The 17,176-nt window shown below is 44.8% G+C and overlaps 1 protein-coding gene across 5 annotated transcripts in view; it reads right to left on the reverse strand.

The window, feature by feature from the left end:
- Positions 1–16,787, reverse strand: part of Fas3 (fasciclin 3) — a 352,366-nt gene extending 335,579 nt beyond the window's left edge. For 3 of the 5 annotated variants that reach the window (XM_076831169.1, XM_076831166.1, XM_076831170.1), the window contains exon 1: positions 16,426–16,786. In XM_076831169.1, the coding sequence (XP_076687284.1) occupies positions 16,426–16,519 (94 nt within the window). In that variant the 5' untranslated portion in view covers positions 16,520–16,786. Of the gene's footprint in view, positions 1–16,425 lie in introns of all 5 variants that reach the window. The other 2 variants (XM_076831167.1, XM_076831165.1) reach the window with 1 other exon arrangement.
- Positions 16,788–17,176: the final 389 nt, after the last annotated feature.

Genomic DNA, 17,176 nt, shown 5'->3' on the forward strand with positions numbered 1-17,176 from the left:
CCGCTGGACCAACAGACTCGATACGTACAACGCCCACTATGAGCGAACGTAAATATATGTATTATTTCGGAAAGATAGAAAGGACTTGGCGGGTAAGCGCAGAAAACTGCATCGTCCAAATAAATTACTCATTCCTGTTTTTCTGTACAAAGTCCAGGTCATAGAGTCATGGATAGTAACTGATTTAGTCACCCTCCAACGAATTGTAAGGGCTAAGGTCATCCACGCCCCACCAAGACTGTACGGATTTGTATAAATATTAACCTCCCGTGGTCACACCTTCTTATGATCAGAAATTTGTCACATAGGGTTCACTGCACCCCAGCGTCATTTTTGAGTTACCATTTTCGTATTTTTGAATCTGTACACTTTTGAGTGATAATTGTACATTCGTAACACTTATACAATGCTCTAATAGTCTTTTTCTACAAATGTAAATTTTGATATGTTGGTATTTGAAAAAAAATAGCTGTGCGCTAAAGCGATTTTTTGGTTAAAATTCACAGGAAAAATTTAAATTTTATTATTAAGGTCTATAAATTTAAAGAGAAATTGGCAACTACATATACCGGGGTGCGATACACCCCGCGTGGCCACGAAGGGTTAAGTACAATCGGCAACTGCGTTTCTCACCCTGGATCACAGCACGGGTAGAAACTTGTGTAACGTTCTACGAACTCCACGAACCAGTTAAGCTCGTACGTACAGTTAAACATCCTGTACAAAAGACCCGTGGAAATTGACACGCTCGTAAAGTATCCGAAGATGCAGAAGCAAATCCTTTTAAAGTAAACGGCTCGCGAAATATCGCCCATCATCCTTCGAGAATCGGAAAGCAGTTTACCGTCGCGCTTCGATTCGCGGTGCTTCATAGCCTACCCCTCGGATCTACGGCCGCGAATTTCGCGAAGCAGATCTCGAGCGTTCGATATTTGTCGGCGTCAGTGGGCGCCGCGACGCTCGGGCCAGGCCGGGGCGCTTGAATTTCGTGCCGTCTTATGTCGATAACCCAACAACCGTTTAAATCTACCCAGTTGGCGGGTCGGTGGTTCGAATGGAGTACGTAATTGACCAGGATTCTCTCTCATAGATCCCCGCTAGGGGATGGGCCCGCATTATATGTACCACGGACAGGGTCGTCTGCGTTTGCGCCCACCGCGTTTCGATGTGTGCCTCGGTGTGAAAGTGTCCGATCAATGTGGTAGGCTAGTGGCCTCCGGAGTGCACTAGCGACGGGGTAATTACGAGGAGCACACCGTCTCCGCCGCCGACGATGCAGATCTATGATGGCAATGGATGGCCCGGGCGAAAACGAGAGAGAGCCGGCCCGTAGCGGGAGGGAAAGAGACGAGCCGGAGTGGAAGATCGGCAGGAAAAGAGGAGCGAGATGAGGGTAAGGAACATTCGTGGAAGAAGAATGGCCCCGAGGATGGAAATTCACCGGCTTTGGGGCACGAGGAGGGGACAGAAGACTTTATTAACGTCCGAGGGTGGAACGAGCGTCCCTGGAAGACGAAGGACCCGTGAAGTAAAACGCGGCTCCACGCGTGGGTGTGTACCCTTTGTACTCGCCCCCTCCTACTATACTCCGCTCGTTCCCACTCTAATTTATAACACCCAAAAGCATCGCGACGGTGGTCAAATGCCGATCGTCGCATACAGAAGCGTAAACCGCCGACGAGCCTTGAGAGTAACCGATTCGTGATGGAACGCGCGAGTCGTTGGTAATTTCGCTCACGGAGCGCGCATCCGGCGTCGGTACAGTGCTCGCCGGTCGAGGGAACGACGACACGGAAATCCATTTTTGTATCGAGACACGATATTTTTTTTTTACTGCCTTCGCGAGACCGTTGAAATCGTAAAAAGCTTCGTGTGTAAAAGATGATTGGAAATAGGAGGCGCGGGCGATTCTTGCACGCGAGGCGTGGATTAACGGGAATGACGCGACCAGGTATACGTACCTATACCCAGCGAGGAAATTGAAAAAAGATGGACGCGGGAGATTCGCGGGAGGAATTGCATCGATCCCGGCCGAGGTCTGTAATGAAAAATAAAACGTCTTCGAATAATGGAACGCAGTGATCAACTTTCGTTTCAATTTTTCCCGTTATCCTGCCGGACAGGAATCACGAAGACTCTGTAATCTTCAGGCTTACCGTGACACGAAATCAACAGAGTGGAAAATCTTGGCTGCGAATTACGCAATCGACACGATTGCCCGCGAATGTTCGCCTCTCGTCGGCTAACAGTCTCGTTAGCCGCCGCTTGTAATTGCATAATGAAGTACTCGGATAATTGTAAAATTTGATATGCATTGCAATCGATCGGCCGCTGCCCGGGACTTTTACTAATTAGAATTGCATCTTCTCGAAACTCGATACAAAACGTTGCCAATTATAATTGCGCGCGGCATAATGAAGCACAAATCTGCGGCATGTAATAATGATGTATTAACATAACATTAATACAATGCGCCGATTAACATAATATCAATTTATACGGAAACGAATTTAAGGGCAATCGTACAAATTTGTGAATACACGAAATGCCGAGTGCGAGCAAGTAATGAGCGTAATCAGGAATATCGTTATATATCATTATTAACGGGAACCGTTTATATGCGAACCGGGCAACGCGATAACGGTCTTGAATGAAATTAATTCAGCGGGGGGCATAAAAATCAGTGCCCCGATTCAACAGTTAGGTGACAAATTCGGTCCGAAGACGCGAGCAACAATCGAGTGCTCTTTATCGGGTGGACGCTGAACTCTCATCCATCTTGAGAATAAACGGGTAAGCAGCGAAGCTCGTTCAACTGTGTCGAAGAAGAAAAACCGTGGAATCGTCAAGAGAAGGAAGGCAATTATGTCGGTTTGGAAAGAGAGACAATAAATTCTAAACCGAGTTCCATCGAGGCTTCGCTGGCCCCGACAAACGAGGAAGTATGAGAGTGGAAGAGAGAAGCGAGTCACGACTTTCATCGTGGCATGCCACGCGGAGATCCACCTTGCTCTCGTCGCAGCAGGCGGAGCGGCGACACTACCTCGTTGTTCCTCATAGTTCTCCCTTTTCTATCCCGACTTTCTTTCTGCCCCATTGTCACGAAGTTTCTGACGCTGGCCGAGAGGCGGCTCAGTTCGCAACGGTGCTAATTTATCAGATGCAACTGGGGTTCAATCACCTTCTCCCCGATTGTCAATAGAAATGACTGAAGTGAACCGTTGAAATTGACCGTGGGTCAAGCGTTTTCGCGATAACTTATCTTGTTGACTCAGAAAATTAAAGACACTTCGGAACTTGCGTCAAGTGACATTCCGCGTCCATCTTATAGGGTAAGATGAGCTTTCTTAATTTATTCTTTAACAATAGAATATATTAACAAGTTTTGGTGACGTAATAAATGTGTGTAATACCACAGTGATAATTATGCACATTCAGATATCGAAAACTGGAAATTCATTTAAAAAATTAAAAATGAAGGTTTAGAGACTTCCAATTGGTTTTCTTTTCAATTTAGTATTTTGGATAAATGAGTCTTAAATGTGTTATTTTAACTCCAAATTTTTTCTGCGCGTTTGTGACTAGTTTATAAACATACATGTACACGCGTTTGAGAAAACATTAATCCTAACATTATTAAATAATTAAGTTTCCACTGAGTGGCAAAGTGACCAGGGTAAACTGAGCTGCAAAGAAAAGATGCACGAGTGATGTGCGCAATAACCTAACCTGTGAGCTAGCTGGGAAACCACGCGGCGTGATGGAACAGAATCGAACCTCAAAAAAAAATGAAAAATCTGTCACAGTTTTTGACAACCACGGTTAAAAAAAAAACAGAAACTGACGTGCTACACACGTCATCGGAGCGCAAGGTGTTAATAATTACCTATAATATATCCTTAATTAAAACTCGTATTTTATTTCAGCTCACTTTACCCCAGATACTAACTCACTACCCCATATATGGGGTAAAGTAGTCGTTTTGGCATTTTCTTTTCGAGTTGAATTTTAATACACCTTAAGTTTATTTTAAGTATTGCTATTCGTCACTTATCAATAGTAATGTTCAAATTACATTATAAATCTATTTCCACACATTTCTATCGAAAGGGAAAAATTTTATTCGACTTCAAACTTTTTTCGCGTCACCCCTACTGTACACAGAACGCTTCGTAAGAAAGTAGTCGAAAGATCTATCCTACCGATCATGCACACAGACGCACTTCCTTCCCACGTATTTCCAAACAACGTTCTCGAATGCACGCCGACCAAGAGATAAATTATTTTCATTCCCCGTTGAATATTACAAGTGGAGTGAAAAGTAACACGTGTTGCATATCGAGCAGCACCCCGCACGGAACGAATATACACGCGCGAGAGCTCGTACGTCGGCGTTCACCTCTGCCATGGAAATAAGCAGCGGGATTAAAAAATTGGAGACAAACGTCGGTTCGGTGCCCACCAGTGAAAGGCGATCCTCCGCCGTTCGCTGGCAGGGTTCTAAATTATGCCAGGCATATTTTGCGATATACCGGCGGCCGGCTGATCGATTTTCTGTCGGGAAAAAATGATACTGATATACCGGAGGAAAGGGGCAGTTGATTCCAATTCCCGTGAGGTCTAGTCGCCCGCGGAATATAACAGTGCACTGATCTGTAAGTCTGCAGGCACGCCGGTCCCCTTCTGCCGGCTGCATACGTACGTAAGTACGTGTATGCCCCGGGTGCACTTGCATGTGCACGTCCTACACGAGCACGCCACGAAAAACACGCTTACGCTTGTCCCAGGATTGACCGGGGGCCTGGCGACGACTTCTTGCAACGGCGAGGAGCACGAGAGCGAATTGCTCACGCAAACTCTCGCAGCACGCTCTATACGTCGAATTAAACGCGATTAACGGCCATTACTCGGTCTTGCTAATTAACGGCTCGCTTGCCTCTACGCTGGCGCCCTCGCCTAATTGTTCCTTCCTCTCGCATTTTTCAACGCTTGACCTTTTTGATCGACGACACAATTGCCGCAGCGAGAAGTTCACTAACGCGCGTACATGCGCGCGTAGTTGAATGGCAGGAGTTATGTCTCCCGAGCGACCTTGCTTATTGCCGCCTGGTTAGATGAAATAGATTTCAAGCGGCTCGTGCGCATTGCCGGCGACATGGGCAGATCCAATTGAAAGCTATGACCGTAACGCAGGAACCGACGCGACGTGACGAAGGCCAGTGCATCGGGCGTGCGTGCGCTGACGTTTAAAGTTTAAAGTCAATGGTGCGCGGGTGCGGGAGACAGATCCGATTGTAAGAAGCGGATTCCACGATCCGGTGAACGCTCGGAACAGATCTATCGCGTGGATTTACAGCGAACGCGTGGCCCCGAAAACGTATTTTCTGGCGGCACGAGTGGGCCAGCTCTCTAGGTGGCCGTGACTCGTTTCTCTTGGGCTTACACGGTCTCGTAGCAGAACCTCGTGGTTCCAGGGGGAAACCCATCGCTGCCCATAACAGTTACATGGTTTACGCCGACATGCAACACGTGCGTGCCTCTGTTGCACACATCTCAGCCCAGTGAGGTGCATAAAAGTCACCGTCTACCCGTGCGTTACGAGATCCAGATAACGATACACTCGCGATTCGGGGAAGTTGATTTTCCTAACACGTTACGAGTTTTTAATCTGCCCTGTCGGGGCACCGTCCTCTGCGCTTAGAAATGGCACGATTTTAATGGCATTACAGGCTCACGTGATCTGCGCGAATCGCGGATTGCATCGCGCCAATCTTATTTGCAGCGGGCGATCTTATCGGAGAAAATTTGATGCCTAAACGCAGCTGGTTTCGAACCAGCGCACATTCTGCGGAAAAATACGCGCGTGCCGCGAAACGAAAGCGTGAAATACGAAATGCAATTCGGATTACACAGTCGATATTTATCTCGGTCGATGGGTTTTCGATACGGTCTACGTAAACCAAAAGATGGCCACCACGGGGGATGTTGCGGTCTTCAATGCGCCACCATTTATGCGCTCGACACCAGTTCTGTGATTTGTTCCACAGTTTTTATGGGGTCTTGTTCGGGCTAAGGTTCGCAGGAACGGCCAATGAATACGCGTAACGAACAATTAATTATTTTCCCTGCGCCGCCGCTTCCTCAATGGAACGCACTTTTGCAACGCGCGAGCTCAACTGAAACATTGCCCCAGAGCCGCGTAGCGCGCGAAAGCGGATTAAAATCCAATTAAAAACCTACACAACGAACGGGTAACGAATGAAATTTGTCAGCGGCGAGTTATCCAATCCCGATAATGATAACGCGCGTCGCCGAGGTAATAGCGGACGCCGGTACGGAAAGATTTGCGGGGCGTCCATAAAATCAAGATGGTAGGCATATCGCGAAAATCCCAGATCAAAGGAGAAACTTGGCAAGCTGCCTTCGTGTACGCGGGCGGTTCTCGTCCGCGATTCCATTCGCAACAAGGAAAGCCGACTCGGAACGGTTGCGAAAACCGTGGCATATACGGTTATAATTGACTCGGAATTCTTTCGCAGAATTCACGGTTTCACGGCGCTCGTAATTGGATCGTTCAACGAATACCATTCACGTGCATCTAACGCAGTCTAATTAATGCCACCGATGGACGTGAAACTGTCATACTGTCTGCCGATCCAACGAAACATTGTGCTTTTCGGTGTTAAACGGCATCGAACCACTGTAAAGATCATTAACACTAGAACAACCAACGATTGACGTATACCTACTTCTACCGGAGAGGTCAAAACCACTTGTTTTTTAAATTAACAAGTCATTTATTGCGTTTTTATATATTTTCCTGTTTTCTGAGCGAAAATTGAATATAAACTGTATAATAATAGTAATAATATAATATATACTCTGTTTCTTATTTAAAATTGTTAATGGTTCCATTAACTGTCCTTCGCTCCTGCGGGATATCTCACTCTATGCATCATCCAGCAGAAACTTAAGAGGAAGGACATCTTTTTACTGCTCAAGCATAAAATCTAAGTTTGGTGCTCGCTATCCTATAAATCGGATCGTCAGCGTTGGCAATTTATATTAAAAAAACATTGATTTTTCGGCTTAAAATTTTCTTCTTTTTTTTCTTTTTTTTTTTGCGGCTAGATACTTTGTTTTTTTTCTTGCCTGTACGTATGCTACTGTATTCTTTATTGTATAAATTGGGCTTGCTCCGTAATAAATAAATAAATAATAACAATAGTAATTTTGAAAATAATTAGGCATAAAATTCAAAGACATTATTTACACGTTACAATTATTTTAGCAGAGCATGCACCACAGACTCGTTTATTACATGTACCACAAATATTCTTCGTACAATTTATTATAGTACAATATGCTATTTGACGCCGTTCACGTTTCATCGAAATATGTGTTTGGTAGAAGAATGAAGAAATTGGGCAAACATAATACATGTATCCTATGGCAATTTTTGTACAACGTATATGTATGAAAATATACTTAGTTTCCTAAAAATGTATTTAAACTATACGAAAATAATACGAGAAACTTCTGAAATTAAAAATTTCAAAATGACCCATCTCGGTGTATGTAGGTATACTACATATAAATTTGAAAGAAAAAACAAACGAAGGTCAAAACTATTTTACAGAATTAATTATGTAGATATTTTAGAAAAAGTCATACAAAATTTTAGAAAACAAAATGTACTGGAAATGAGTAATGATTACAAGAAATGCCAAACAAGTCATTTTTACCCCCCTCGGTAGATCTAGTGTTAACAGGAGCCCCGCAGTTGCAGATGAACTTTTCACCAACAGCAAAAGATAGTGTACTCTGTATGATCGCTCGTCTAAATGCTCCAAATAGAATGTAACAGATAATTGAGCGCGGTCTGACAAAAAGTAGTACGATCTGGAATTAATGCGCGTGGAAGTTGGAAAAATGGTAAAGCTTCCATCGTCCGAGGGAGACCAAACCGACCGACCAAACGGAGTTGCGTACAATGAATTCTATTGCGTAACCATCGGGAGGGAAAGTTGCGAGCGTGCGAGCGGCGTTTGGTTCGCGTGCACTTTACGAGGTCCCTTTCCGTGACCATGTGCTCTTTGGGAGCGGGTCAATATCCTCCTTTCATCTGCTTAGCCACGTACAATTAAGCCCTGCGCGAATGTCCGTCGATTAACCGAGACCTGCGTAACGTTTGACGGTATGAAGTTCGCCCCTCGATGTTCTTTGACCGCCGCCATCGAGTACGATCGATTAGACCAGCCAATTTGCTTCCGTTGCTTCTAATCGTTCACCTTTCGCGAGCCGTGTATCGCGGCAGAATCAACAGCCCGGGAAGTGTGTCACGCACGGGACGGTGTGTGCCGACTCCAAATGAAATTAAACTTCGATCGAAACGCGCGCAGTTACCTACGCCTACTTGAGCGCGACATATCGCGCATTAAATGCGAACGGGGCTGATTTGTCACGGCGACAAGAAGAAACATCGGCAATTCGTGTCGTTTCGAAACGTATCGGTTACCCGGCGCGCAGTCTCCTAAATTCGCTGCCATTTAATAGCGCGAAAGTGATGCATGCATTTTACTTAAACGCTTGGACGTGCGATATTTATGATCGAGATAAAAGCGTGGCATTCACCCCGCGCCTTCTAACACGTTATAACTTTCGTGGTAAATGCAACGCGTCGCTTGATAAATCTTCGGCAATGAACTTTTCCGCGTGAATCATCAGTTTCGGCGGGGCGAACGCCGCTCGTCCCCTTTCGTTTCGACGGAGGTACGCATCGATGGTGAAATCGTCAACCGCGGGACGTTGACCCAGCAGCCGCGACAACGGCAACCGGGGCACAGGAGTAACGCGTATCACCATGAATCTCGATTTTCATTAATTATGCGTGGCTGCACACCGTCCGACACGGTACTACGTATTTTCGTGGCAGCTTAACCGTCCCGGGTCGCTTTAGAAAACGCTCGGCCGCGGACCCGGCCGTATAAAATACGCGATGATATCGACGCGCGTGCGATCAAACTGTGCGTGCGCGATCGTCTGTGTGCACGCGAACGCATATGCCGCTTGTGCACCTCGCTTAAACTATTAAATGACTTTATTACGAGGCTATCGTGCGCAGCCATCGTCCGAATGATGATATTTTCATGCGATACTAACTGCAGCCGGACAATGCCGCGAGATTGGAAATAAAATTGTAACAGCGCAGCACGTGCCAGGCGGGCCCAGCTCCATATGGAGTATGAAGAACGGAGGTCTGAGCGCCAACCCGCTCCTGGAAGAACGCCCCACGTAATAATAGGTATATAAGAAGGGACGCCATAATCCGCACGTTTTAATTACGCAGGTCCGAGAAGGGTCGCCCTGCCAAGGGCAAGGGAAAGAAGGACCGGACCTGTGGCAAGAGACTGCCTTGGTTAAACCGTAATTTGAGGAGTTTAGGCAGCGGAGGAGGACCGAAAATAGGTACCGAAACCTGTTCCAGAGAGAACCTGTTGGTCGTCATAGGCGTATATATAGTCCTACCCGCGTCTACGTAGAGGATGTGCGTGTGTGAGGCGACGTGTGTACGCAGCAATGGGAGAACGCACCTGCCACGTAACTTTTTTTCTTCACGGGGCGTTTCACCTTCTTTCTGCCGCATCAAAATGACTCTCGTGGCTTGGCACGACTTTGACCGTTGCTCTTTACGGCTGCTTCGAACCCTCGGCGCGGGTAACAGGCCCCCGATGCCTATGGCCCGCCGCGAGGCCTTTGTTAACCCGGAGAGCACAATTCGTCGAAGGAGAACCGTGTCAACGACCGCTAAAGTAGGTCGTAATCATGACGGAACGTCACGTGCTTTTTACGCAAGACGCGTTTAATTCACGTGCCGTCCAATCACGGGCCGCTTCTGCAAACAACGCGCCGTGATCGCGTGGGAATTTATCAGCGACGCGATAGAGGAATCGATCGAATGGAACGTGTGACTCCAAGCGAGAGACACGTGAAACTGTGGACGATAAGGTGACGTAGTTCTTGGGCACGGAACCGCATGGTTCTTTTTGAAGAATATCGATAGCGGTTAGCAGAATCCCAACGGCTGAGCGAGCCGAGCATTCCGTAGCCTACCGTGTTACGTATTACGAAGATAACACGTAAGCCTGCGTTTCGGGGAGTAAGGGATGAATCACTTGTACGCGGAAGTACAAATTACATTTACAGGAACTCATCGCGCAACTCCTACACTGCTTGCAGTCATTACCAGAGCTAACTATGATATTCTGGATGGGAATGCTACTTTATACCTTCCATTGTAATTATTTAAAGTTTGACCACTTGTGTTCTGGCTATTTTAGGGAAACTTGCGTGATATTGAATTGGGAATTCACTACTGCTCGTGTAACTATTCACGGCATTCCCTGCAATGTTTAATTCTGGTTGGAAACGAAAACAGGCTACCGAACAAGTTAATTATGGAACGTGTAAGATCGAAGGGCGAGAAGTGCCTGAGTAATAGAAATTGCATCTGTCGTAAGCATACGAGGACGGACGTGTATTATGCAGAGGCCTTTCTAGTTGCATCAGGAGCGTAGCAATTAGTTTGTCGTTCTGTGGCACGTTCCGTGGCGTAATGTACATTCTTCTGAAATTAATTTCGTTAACGTAAAGCGATACTGTTCGCCCGCTGCCTATCGAACTCCCAAATTCGAGGATCGTCCTACTTCTAAGTACATACAGTGAATAAAAAAAGTATTTGGACGCTATTTAAAATCGCATAACTTTCTTAGAATTGGTCCAAACGACATGAGTTTTTTTTAGAAGCTAGAAGGATTAGTTTGCTAAGTGACGTGTTTCGTCGTTTTGAAAAAAAAATGCATTTGGTCAGAATAGCAAAAAAAAATAGTAAAGGTCGTTTTTTAAACTTTTTTTTGTGAGCCTGTAATGAAAATTCGAAAATCCTGTTTGTAGATTGAAATTTTAGGCATGTATGTAACTTACTTCAATCTACAAACGGGGTTTTTGAATTTTCAGTACAGGCTCACAAAAAAAAGTTTAAAAAACGACCTTTACTATTTTTTTTTTGCTATTCTGACCAAATGCATTTTTTTTTCAAAACGACGAAACACGTCACTTAGCAAACTAATCCTCCTAGCTTCTCAAAAAACTCAAGTCGTTTGGATTAATTTGAAAAAAGTTATGTGATTCTAAAAAGTGTCCGAATACTTTTTTTATTCACTGCATGTCCAACACGCATTCCACATGGATTCTATACGTATAACGTCAGCGAATCGCTTTTTCAAGGCCTAGTGACACATAATCGTACTTCGAAACCTGGTATCAACATATCAATAATGATAACAAGGCACTTCCTTTCCCTGCACCTTTTAAATGGAAGATAAGTTTGTTTTGAAATTTATCTTCGGTAGATCACGTTTAATTATAATTCCGCCTTGGATAAAGCATTCCAACGGTTCTATAATCTCATAATCTAATATGTTTTTTTTGGGGAAAACTGCTACTAGAAAACACAAATCTATTGAAAAGAAATTTCACATAAGCAGATTCACGAAATTAATTTCCACCTACTGCAAAACCCACCACAAAGTCCAAACATACTCCAAACCACCCCTTTATATCAAAGGGAAGACCATGTAACACTCCAAAACTTAATGCTGAATGCAAACTGAGGACACGTCAGAAATTCACTATGAAATTTTTCAGCCCTTCGTGATTCCAGTTAATAAGAACGATTCCAAATTTCAATAATGCAGACGTCTCTTTGTTGAACTCGCAAGTTAGTCCCCTAGATGAAATCTCCTTTTAAACTCGAGTAATTTTCCTCGGAATAGCCTGGAGGAGGATTGATGGGGTCTCTGACCGTCCGCAGGTCGTACATTAACCATCTCTACTATTGGTATGCGTGGGCTACGAAACTGGATTATCTAGAGTAGACCCTGAAATGACCTGTATATAGCCTGGGTATTCTATGCGGACGTACAGCGATGTCGCGTGTTCGGTGCAAGAGACAGATGCGCGGGACCTTATCCTTGGACTGATGACTCGAGCTCATCGATCAACGTTGACTCACCGAATCTTTCGAATCGAGATGCATTCTCGTAAAAGGATGTGGTTACGTCGTGCAGAAGAAATCACGATGGCGGCTCAACGTCTCAACGACGAGAAAAAACAACGGCTATTATTTGCAACGTGACGTAGTCAATGTTCGTCTTGATTCCTCGAACGATAATCGAACACTAGGATCTGCAGACAATCAACTATCGAAGATCGGAGATGTCTCCTGACTATTCCAAGAAAATTTCCAAATTTTCAGCCGAGTTTGATTGTTGGTTGAAGGTTCTACAACACCTTACATTGCTCATGGTTTGCATCGCTTCAGCGAGCTACTCTATCCTTTAACGTTCTTGATTGCATCATCTGCATCGACCTTTCTTTGCAGCTCAAGGTAAGCACGAGTTAAATCCAAGTCGCACAGAGGGAAAGGCATTTCGTGTAAATGTGACCTTAAACTTTCCGTGTACGCGAGGCGTATCCCTCGGCGGCATCTCCGCGACGCCGTGCACGTGGGCAAAATTATAATTCCCCTGGCGATAATTTTCACCTTGACTCTTGACGCGCGTCAGGTAATTAATTTTCGAGCGCTTTTGTTCGGCGAAAGTTGACGCTCTGAAACGAGATTTCAACGCCGCGGCCAGGCCGCGTCTTCTAATTTTATTAAACAAAATGCCTGATCGCGCTGAACTTCCGCCTTGGCTTCCCATCCTCGCACCCCCTTCATCTCGCCGATAATAAAGTTTATGGCGAGTAATTATGATATACCAGAGCATTAATTAGTAGACGAGTTTCACCCGGGGGCTCGTTGCTTTTATTGCGTTATATTGACCAACATTTAATTATTACCTCTTCGTACTTATCGGTTCGCGATGCAAGAGCAGAAGCTACGCGTAACCAGGAAAAAGTTGCGCAAAAGTTGGTTGGGGGAAAAAAAAGGAAACTAGGAATTGTGAAGTTGCCAATGTTATCCGATAAAATTAAGTGCACCCTCGTAATCACAACGATATCCTGGAGTTGTGTAAGAAATTGTTGAGAGGGCTCGGGAGCAACAAGCAGCCGCTATTCAAGTCATTCTTCGTTGCGATGAATAACAAAGGCCGGTGTTGCTCGATGCCGAGCATTATTCATAACGCAGATCGATAAATACCAAACGCCCGCTCCGTTTTATATCTACTTCCAGGGAAAGTATCCGTTCCGTTTTACTTTGTACCGACGCCGAGGAAAATAATACTACGATGGGAAATAGGGGCGACGTCTGTTTTGCATGGTAATCGAATTCAAACAAGATACCATCCGACCTCTACAAAATTTATAAACCATCAAGGGAAAATGGCCTGACCCTGAAACGTCGCCCCCTAAACAAGGCAACAACTTTTTCCAAGTATCAAACTTTCCACGTGAAAATGTATTAAGGCATTAGCCGGGGAATCTGGTCGCGATAGAATCTCAAATAATTGCCACCACGCAGTTCTCCCGACGCTACTTACTCTGGCGAATGCTTTGAAATTACGTCGCTGGTATTAATAGCTAATAGAAACATGGAAGAATTTCATCGCCTGAATATTTCATGCGTAGTAAATACGCATCGATCGAGGGTAAAAACATGACGAATGAATGGAAAAAACAGAGGGTCGGGGTTTACAAAATGTTTTACAAAGTTGCGGCGGAGAACTACGCTACAGAGTTGACATGGAAGGCATTTCTACGCTGAAGGCCACGAAATAATAACACCGTACCATTGTTACTATTTATACGGATCGAGGATGTAAACTTTCGTTTGTTAATGACAGAAAATCAGTGATTCCAAGCTGCGCATTTTCAATTTTTTGGGGCCAGAATAAATGCACAATTTAATTGAAGGACATTTGTCGGATTATGTGTAATTATGTTTGCAACACCGGAATATACATAAGTGGCAATTACACGCATTGATAATTGCGGGATTTATACGTGCCCTTTAAACGAGACGAGTACTAAAACAAAGTAATGCTCGGTGCGATTATAATTAATGCTATTATTATCGTCAACCGGAACGTTATTTCCCTAGTTTGAAATCCATTCCCCTTGGAAAAGTTCCACGTTACGATGCATATAATTTGCAATTGTGTGAACGGTAAAACGAAAGCATGATTTCAGTTCAAGTTAATTAGCTCGAAGGGTGGGTGTCAGCTATTGCGGCATCGACATTCCTACTACGTATGTTAAACCGACTAAAACGATTGAATACTCATCTTTCTACTTTCGCGTAGAATACGATCTTAAGAAACTGTTCTTATATTAATCTCTGATACAATTCACCTAATCGCAAGTGAGAGAAAGTAGAGCATCGCGTTGATAAATCACCCATTATCGCGCGGTAATAAACGAGAGAACGATCGCAAACGGGTTCGATAATTTTTTCGAATCTCCGATTTCCCAACCACTATCATGGGCATCGAGCACGATCGCTCCGTATCTAATTCGGAAAGTAATCCCCGGGAGATAAGCTATCGGTTGCAAGTGTTAGAATTTAGAATACCAAGGAAATGGGCAACGCTATTTATGGGTTTCCGAGGAAACCATTTCTCGAGGACCACCAATAAAAATTTCAAGTTTTTTTTCTTTAATTTTGAAAAAGACTTTTGAAGATTCATTGAAACGTGCGTACGTCCGTAAACAATGTTATTTTCATTCACGTTTACTTCACAATTAATACGACCGTGAATACGTCTCGGTCCACAGATCGTTTGACCTTAGCAATGATCGGACAAATTGCAAAGTCGCTCGTCTGGTTTCGTTTGACCAGAGACCGACGTACGCGTAAAGGTTACTTTTACATTTTTCCCGAGCTATTAATTTCCGCGCTGCGAGCCAGCCTAATTCCATTTCAACCCTTTCTGTTGAGCACAACAGTCGAAACTTAACGTCATCAGTCTGGCACCAGTCTGTCTCGCTGACTAATCGACCATGATTTCGGCGAGGATTGGTCACGTCCGCGATTAGTCAAACCATACATAGTTGGCGTTAGTCACGTCTGCCCATCGATCCGTCATTATTTTCATCAATGAAACTTCGAAATTCGACGATCCGTTGCGTGTTTTCGTGAAATTGACATAAAACGTACCCTGTCACGTTATTGCGAATTAAATGCACAGAGAATAGTTCAAAGAAGAAAAGGTTCGTAAATCTAGTAAGTTAATAAAGTAATTCTCGATCAAAAGTTTCTTTAATGCTTTGCGATTCGATCGCAAATGTATTTGCTGTGTTTACGTTCGGATAAGTATAAGCTGTTGCTTTAAATTATCGCCAGGCCGAAGGGAAATCCCAGGAAAATTGTCTGCATCGTAAGAGAGACGAAGAAAAGTTTGAATTCGTGATTGTCTAAGAAAACCACGACTACATCGAATGAATCTTGATGTTAACTAAAAGTGTAAACAAAACTAATTCCTAATGTTAGTATTAGCTTCATGGTCACAACTTGTAGATATGTACACAGAAGTATTAAAAATACCAGTCACTCTATAAAATATGTAAAAAATGATCGTCTAACGACCTAGCAAATAGAGTGCGTCAGGAATGATTAATTTACCGACTCGTGTTTATCAGAACATTTTTGTTTTCCTTTTGGCGATTCCTATCAAGGGCGTCCGTAGACTTTTTTTCCACGAGGGGCCAACTTTGGGGGTGACGCTGATGAAAAATATAGTAATGAAAAAACGAGAAGCCCGCTTGCTTTTTTGAACTCATTTTGTAGTGTGAATTTAAATAAAATTTTAAATTCGAAATTTAGAAATGTTCACTTTTGTAGTATAAACTTAATAAAGATCAGTTTTTAAAAATAAGCGATTTTTTTCTCAAAAGCCAGGGGGGAGGGGCAACTGCCCCCCTCCGGACGCACATGATTCCTATTATCCTTTTAACCTCTTTCCCAGAAACACCACCCGTACACTTAAAAATGTGCAATTAAAAATTCGCAAAACCGAATGTGCCCGTTTTCACTCCTTCGGCACAAGAGTAATTATTAAACTTTCGCGACAAGCGAACTCCTATTACCCAACCTAGGAGGCATCATCCAACGATAAGTGAACTCGTTTTTCCAGTTAACAGGTGAACCACTTAAGTTCAAGACCCTACAGTTCTGATAGCACGTTGCATTTTCGACGCCTCTCGATTCCGCCTTCCGACCGAAATATTGGATCGTGAATCGGGACCGTTCGATACGTAAATCGACCGAGCGGCGCACGGACCAACGGTCGCCCGAATAACGTAACGCGCGACTCCATTGACGACGCCTCGATGGACAGTGCCACGAATGTAACGATGCGTGTACCATTGCACGCCGAACGCGTTAGAAACTTTATAGTAAGAAAGTTTGCAGATCTGTCGCACCTTTAACAGCCGTCGAACACAAAAGGCCGATGATGCAGACCCAGGCGATCGTCATCCTGTCGTCGTGGTGGCTGCTGGTCGTCTTCATGCACATCACAGAAAAAAAAGCACTGTCCAACTTCCTCTTTGGGGGGGGGCCGAGATTCAACTGCGTGGATCGCGGGGACGTTCCCAACCGGACGGAGCACAAAACTCGGGCAACGCGTGGAAAACAATCGCGGAACGTGACCGGAACGTACGAAAACACGAGGTATGAGAGCCGAGAGACGTTGCGACGTCAATTCGAACGTAAGTGTCCCGACTCGACGCGAGTGCCAACCAGATAGTTCGGCGCGCGAAGACCGTCTGCCGCGCGCTTTGCTTTCGGCCCGCTTCGTGAGACATCGGCAGGAGCCGAGATCGCCCGAACGCCCCGATCCCCCGATAGCGCCGTTTGATATCGTCCCGTCCACACCGGTGTATACCTACTTTCCGTGCCTAACCTACGTATGTACATACGCACTTTAACCGCACATACCTGCCGTATTACGTGTTTATTTTCGCAGTGCGCGTCCCTCGCCGGCCCATCCACGAATTTCCTTCCCGGCGAATAGACTCGCAAGGACACGCGCGAGCCTGCGCCTCTTTTACCTCTTCCTTTAAATTCTTTTCGCTCGATGATTCAATCTTTCCGTTGAGTCACGTAGTTGATCCTCCCGTGATCCCTGCTACCTCGACGCGATTATCTGAGTGCATTCTCGGTGTACTTTCT

Source organism: Andrena cerasifolii, chromosome 2, assembly GCF_050908995.1.
Source record: "Andrena cerasifolii isolate SP2316 chromosome 2, iyAndCera1_principal, whole genome shotgun sequence".
Taxonomy (NCBI): Eukaryota; Metazoa; Arthropoda; class Insecta; order Hymenoptera; family Andrenidae; genus Andrena; species Andrena cerasifolii.